This window comes from Carlito syrichta, unplaced genomic scaffold, assembly GCF_000164805.1.
Source record: "Carlito syrichta isolate Samal-C Ts95f unplaced genomic scaffold, Tarsius_syrichta-2.0.1 Scaffold314838, whole genome shotgun sequence".
Classification (NCBI taxonomy): domain Eukaryota; kingdom Metazoa; phylum Chordata; class Mammalia; order Primates; family Tarsiidae; genus Carlito; species Carlito syrichta.
The window spans coordinates 283557-289631 of NW_007258934.1; the positions used below are offsets into that span (position 1 = coordinate 283557).

At 38.2% G+C, this 6075-nt stretch overlaps 1 protein-coding gene across 2 annotated transcripts in view; it reads right to left on the reverse strand.

The window, feature by feature from the left end:
- Positions 1–6069, reverse strand: part of UHMK1 (U2AF homology motif kinase 1) — a 25722-nt gene extending 19653 nt beyond the window's left edge. Inside the window, exons 1-4 of one of the 2 annotated variants that reach the window (XM_008072064.2) lie at positions 5661–6069; positions 4033–4325; positions 3182–3373; positions 1320–1414 (exon numbers count right to left, since the gene is read on the reverse strand). In XM_008072064.2, the coding sequence (XP_008070255.1) occupies positions 1320–1414; positions 3182–3373; positions 4033–4325; positions 5661–5928 (848 nt within the window). In that variant the 5' untranslated portion in view covers positions 5929–6069. The remainder of the gene's footprint in view (positions 1–1319; positions 1415–3181; positions 3374–4032; positions 4326–5660) is intronic. The other variant, XM_021705937.1, reaches the window with a different exon arrangement.
- Between the last annotated feature and the right edge of the window lie 6 nt (positions 6070–6075).

The window sequence follows — 6075 nt, forward strand, 5'->3', positions numbered from 1 at the left end:
CAGGGTCTCGAACCCACGGGCTCAGGCAATCCACTCACCTCAGCCTCCCAAAGGCGCGGGATTACAGGCTGAGCCACCGAGCCTGGCTTATATCTAAGTTTTTAACAAAAAGGTTTAAAAACTAAAAACTTGCAAAAATAGAAAAAAAGCTTATAGAATAAGCATACAAAAACAAATTTTTGTACAGCTGTACAATTTGTGTTTTAAGCTAAGTGTTATTATTATTAAAAAGTCAGAATATTCTGTTTAAAAAATTAAAGTTTATAAAGTAAAAAAGTTATAGTAAACTAAGTTAAATTATAGAAGAAAAAAATTGTTTAATAAATTTAGTGTAGCCTAAGTATAGAATGTTTACAAAGTCTACAGTGGTGTTTAGCAAAGTCCTGGGCCTTCACATTCACTCACCACTTCCTCACTGAGGCCAACTCCAGTCATGCAAGCTCCATTCATGGTTAAATGTCCTATACAGGTGTACCACTTTTATCTTTTATGATATTTTTACTGTACCTTTTCTATGTTTAAATAGATACCATCATGTCACAACTGCCTATAGTACTCAGTGCGGTTATATGCTGTACAGGTTTGTAGGCTAGGAGCAATGGACTATTCCAAATATACTAGGTGTATAATAGACTATATCACCTATGTTTGTGGTGTAAGTACACTCTATGATGTTCGTGCAATGACATAATTGCCTAATGACACATCTCTCAGAATGTATTACCATCATTATATGATTGTATATATTTTTTATTTTCAAAATATCTCTTGTAGCTCCATTCAGATATGAGAAACAGCATACATGTCCCTAGAGAGTTGTCAATGGCAATTACTTAAAGTATAATTTTAAAAACTACCTTATTCAAAATGGCTTTGGGGGGGGTTTTAGGGGGAGGGAAATAGTCCAAAAGCCAACTCGGTCTTCAGTTAATACTCTCTTTAAAAATCTGCTTTCTATCAAGTATGTATAACTGCCAGGGCCAAAGGCTTGGTGTTCCAGTATCTATCTTCCAGTAAATAAATCGCTGCCACTTACAGCTTATTAACATTTGCTACTCACTATAAACAAAACAACATTCCTTTGAAAATAAATTTTTTTAAATAAGAAGAATAAATTTCATAAAACTACTTGGTTTACTTTTGTTCCTCATAGGAAGCTAGCTTGTATAGACAACCTAAACTAAAATGGGGAGTAGGATCTCTATATGATCAAGCAAACCAGAAGGAGTAATATAAACCTATTCAGTTGAAACCAGCAAACCCCACCCCCTTCATATAGTAAATCTATGCAAAGCAAGTTTATAGCATGTGTAACATACCTTTTAATAAGGTCTCTTAGGTGATAGGCTGGAATTGCGGCATTCACCACTGCTTTACTGGCAAATATGTGATCAATAATAGCAGAACTGTTTGCCTAAAAAAAAGGAGAAAAGTCTTCCTTTGGTTATTCAGTTCAGTCTGAATTTATCGAGTACTTAGGCACATAGCACTGTTTGGTGATATGCAAGCTCTTCTGAGAGCTTACAATCTTAATGTAGGCGATAATATACATAATCATAAGCTTCTGAAGAGGAAGAACATTTTTTCCTCATTCTTAGCACCTAGCACAGTACTTGGCACTCTATGAACATGTACTAGATGAAAGAGCTTAAAAAAAAAAAAGCAACCTCATAAAGATGTAGTTTATGCAAAGTGAGAAAATGAATATGGAATAGGTGAGTCAAGGTATCCTAGTGGAGTCTTCAATTGGTTTTCAGACAGAAATAAAATAAACTATCAAATAGAAAATGAGATAGTAATAAGGCACTCCATTTGTCATATTACCCATACTCTAAATCTTTATAGAACGTAACACTTTCCCTTTGAATACTATGCTAACTCAGAATTTGGAACTGTGTACATGAGTAAAAAGACCTAATACTATCATTATCACTAAAACGTATTGAATATTCACCATGGGCCACACACTATGCTAAAAACTAGGTATCTTTCTTCTTTGTTAACCTCAATACTCTTGTAAGATATATGCAATTATTATCCACATTTTACAGAAAGTAAACCATGGTTTAGTGAACCTAAATAGATAACTTAGTAAGAGAAGGAGGCAGGATATAAACTCTAGCAGTTTGACTTTAGAGCCTATGCTGATAACCACTTGGCAATTTTGCCTACATACAAAGTGATAAAACAGAACAAAGATTTTTTATCTAGAGAAGCATAATTGGGGATCCTCCAAATTTCACACAGATTTGAATATGACCTAACTTTGATGAACTCTGGACCAAGCAGATACAGTCCAAAGGGCTCAAAGACAGTCAAAACGAATTCAAGTAACTGATTTATATTTGCATTAGCACTAGGAAAGAATACTTATTATTAGCCTCTTGACTGTTTGGGAATACTAGTGATAAAAGAAGGATACTGATTTCACTCCCACGACAGCATTTTTTTGTCCAAAACAGCATTAGGCACACCAATTAGGCTATTAAGGTATTCCTTCTAGGAACCACTACACCAGAAATCAGTGACTAGACATTTAAAAGAAACAAAACTCTGCATATTTTAATAGCTATACACTATGTATTAGATGCTCAAAAAAATACTTGTTGCTTAAAATAAAAATACTTAATATCAAATACTTGTTTAATATCTAAGTTCCAACCCTCTAGCATATGAGTCAACTTCTTATGTTTATAAGTCAGGAATTAACTATAGTCTGCTGTCAAACATTCTGGGGCTTCAATGTTGTGATGATGTCGGTATCCTTTAGTCTTGACAAAAAATACAATATTTTGGAATTATTGGGTTTTGATATTAAGATATGTTTTTAACTATAAAACATTACACAAAGATTATTTAATGTATAAGCTATGGTGTATTTCATACTTTAGAACATGATATAGCCAAGTTGTTAAACAAAAGAAATCACATTTGCTTCTGTAGGAAAATGCATTCAAACATTTTATCAAGCACTTACTACACACCAGGCCCAAGGCTAGAACAGTTAGGATGCAATGCTCACGAGCACATGTATAGCCACAAGAGTGAGTAGTGGCATTTAAGACACCATAAATACACAAAGAGGAGTATGGACGAGAGAAAGTAAACAGAGTCTCTGACAAGAATCATCATAAACTGAACACTCTTAGATTGGGATTAAGCGTAGCAAAATGGAGTTTACCTTCCATTCCTGAGATCTGACTGTGTGTTTCAGTTTCATTCCTGAGAACATTTCCAGTAAAATGATTCCTAGGCTCCACAGATCAACAGCTGAGGTACATTCCGTATCACTCTGCAAGCCAGCCTGGGCCAAGCAATTTTGCAGTTCTGCTTCTGGAGCCCGATACCCATCTGTTTGAATATACTTTACATCCTAAAGATGAGTAAATATGACAACCAATAAAAAGCTGCTCACTTTCCATCCATCTCTACAGTGTATTTACCCTTCTATAAGTGCGGTAAATCACTGCCAAACTAAATGCCAAAAACTTTTAGTCTGTGGTTACCATAATTCCTTGATTCATTAACTACGCAGTTTTCAGAAGCAAGCTGTAATTTTCCATACAGCTGCTCCTAAAGAAGTCTTCTTTGGATAGTCTCTTAACTATTAGGCACTGCTGATAAATAAGGACATTCTGCAAAGAGCTGATAAACCAGAAAACAGAGGATTTGCCAGAATTGTCACATGCATTCTGCCATGTGATAAAGCCCCAACAATGAAAACACAAGGAACAGTAACTCGGCAATTAATCAAGTGCTTTTAAAACCAAAAAAGCATTCTATGTAGGTTAAGTACTTTTAATAATTCAGAGCTCTCTTGTGTTTTACTAACTCCTCCTACTTGACCCAAAACATATGACCTTTTTTCACACGGCACCAATAAAATTCTTTTGATTTGCTTCATTCTCAGGCATATCAGTGTTTAAATAGAAATACCTTGTAAGTCTCTACTAAACTACACATTATTTTAAAATATTTGGCTTAGACCACTAGATTTTAGCCTATGAGGGAAAAGAAAAGATCACTTCTTGCCTGATTGCCTTCTTTGAAGCTAAGTCCAAAATCAATGAGTTTAAAACATTCATTCTCTGCACTCCATAATATGTTACGTGGTTTGAGGTCTGCATGAACATAACCCTCGTGATGAAGAAAAGCAAGGGCCTCCAGAACATCTCTTGCACAATGCTGTATCATCCACATGGAACAACCCTGGTGACTGGAATATAAAAGCAATTCCGAAACACTGACATCCAGGAGTTCAAGCAATAGACATCGTGATGGCACATTTGGAGAGAAGTGGATTGTAAAGACTCCATACAAAGTCACTAAAAAAGAAACAAATTATAATATTTCAAAAATCAGACTCAGAGTAAGCTACTACTAAGGTAGATAACCCTGCAAAATAAATTTAGAACAGTCTAGACGGAATAACTTTGATGTCAAGCTTCCATTATAATTTACTTTTCCCATGGGAATAAGCTCTTTGGCAACGAGGTTATTTTAATAAAATGAGATGACCTTCCAGCAACTGATAACTATTTAAAAATATTAAATATGGCACAATGATTCAATTTGTATTTCACCAAGTACTCAATGGTTTTTAAATATTGCTCAGGATGCCAAGCAAAAATGATTAAGAGTGAAAATCTTAATATTAAGCTATTCACTTAAAAGAAATGTACAAAAACCAAACTGAAGATTGCCTCTTGATCCAAACTCTTTAATATTAAAAGAAGAGATTAAGTCTTTCCAGATGACATTTTAACCTAATCTTGCAGATTCTCAATAAGTCCATGAGCCTGCAAAAATTTTCCTTCAATACCAAGCTTACAGTGATACACCATGTAGCAAGCTAAAAAATGCAGCAATAGAGATAAGAAATTCTTCCCCGAAAAGGTATTATAAAAAGGTCACTCTTCAAATTAAATACGGATTATACTTGCCAAGAAATACATTTCTTTATCAGCCAAAGCTAGAACCAACGGTAAGCTCTCTTTTGGTATAATGACAATGAAGACTATTTTCATAGTTCAATCATCAGTTATCACTATACGGGTATAACTTACATTCTGAATATCCGAGTCACGAAACACAGTCTTGGGAAAGAAAAAGTATAAAGTGTTCCAAAATTTCACACTTCCACAAAAGCGCCTATGTAATACTGAGTCATTTCTTCCAAATCCATACGAAATATTTATCAGGCAATGAGTTATTAGCGTGGCTATCACAAGCCCTAGAAATATTTCCCATTTTCTAGTGGAATGCAAAGATTCCAAAATTAAGACATGGCAATCTATCAAAGACATGCCTCCTTTCATTACAGAAGATATTTCTCTATGCTAATAAATGCGGCATTCTCCGACGAGACATGAAGCAAAGCAGAACTTACTGAGCACCTACTATCTGACACCGGGCAAAGCAGGTTACCTACTCCATCATACCACAGACAATAATAAAGTGAAAGGGGAAGAGGCCTGAAGCAGGTTACCAACTCCATCGTACCACAGAGAGGAATAAAGGGAAAGGGGCCTGAATCGGTGGCAATGAGGGGACGGACCCGCTCCTCCTGCCTAAAGGACGGAAGGCGGAACACCAGGCTGAGAGACAAGCGTGTGCTTGGAAGAGGACCTGGGCAAAAGAAGGAAGGCAGCGGCAGTTACCGATGTTCCTGTGACCCTGCAACTGCTCCAGCGCCGCCCTCTCTTTGCGGAACCCGTACTCGGCGGCCGAGGCCGCAGCTCCAGTGGTTCCTGGCGGCAAGAACTGCTTGAGGGCGCCGGGGGGCGAGCCGGGGTTGCCGCAGCAGCGCACCCGATACACCGAGGCCGAGGAGCCGCTACCCAGGCGGCTCTGTACCTGCCACAGCCGCCCGAAGGCCTCCAGAAACCGCGGCGGCTCCGCGCCCCAGGCGCAGCCGGATCCCGCCATCGGTGTGGGGTGAGGGCACCGACACGGGAGCTGAGGCGACGCCCGAGGCAGGCCGGCAGGGCCCGCGGTCACATCCCCGCCCGCCGAACCAGCGGCTCCGCAGGGAGAGACCTGCAGCCGCCTCAACGACTCCCGGGACCTCCGGCC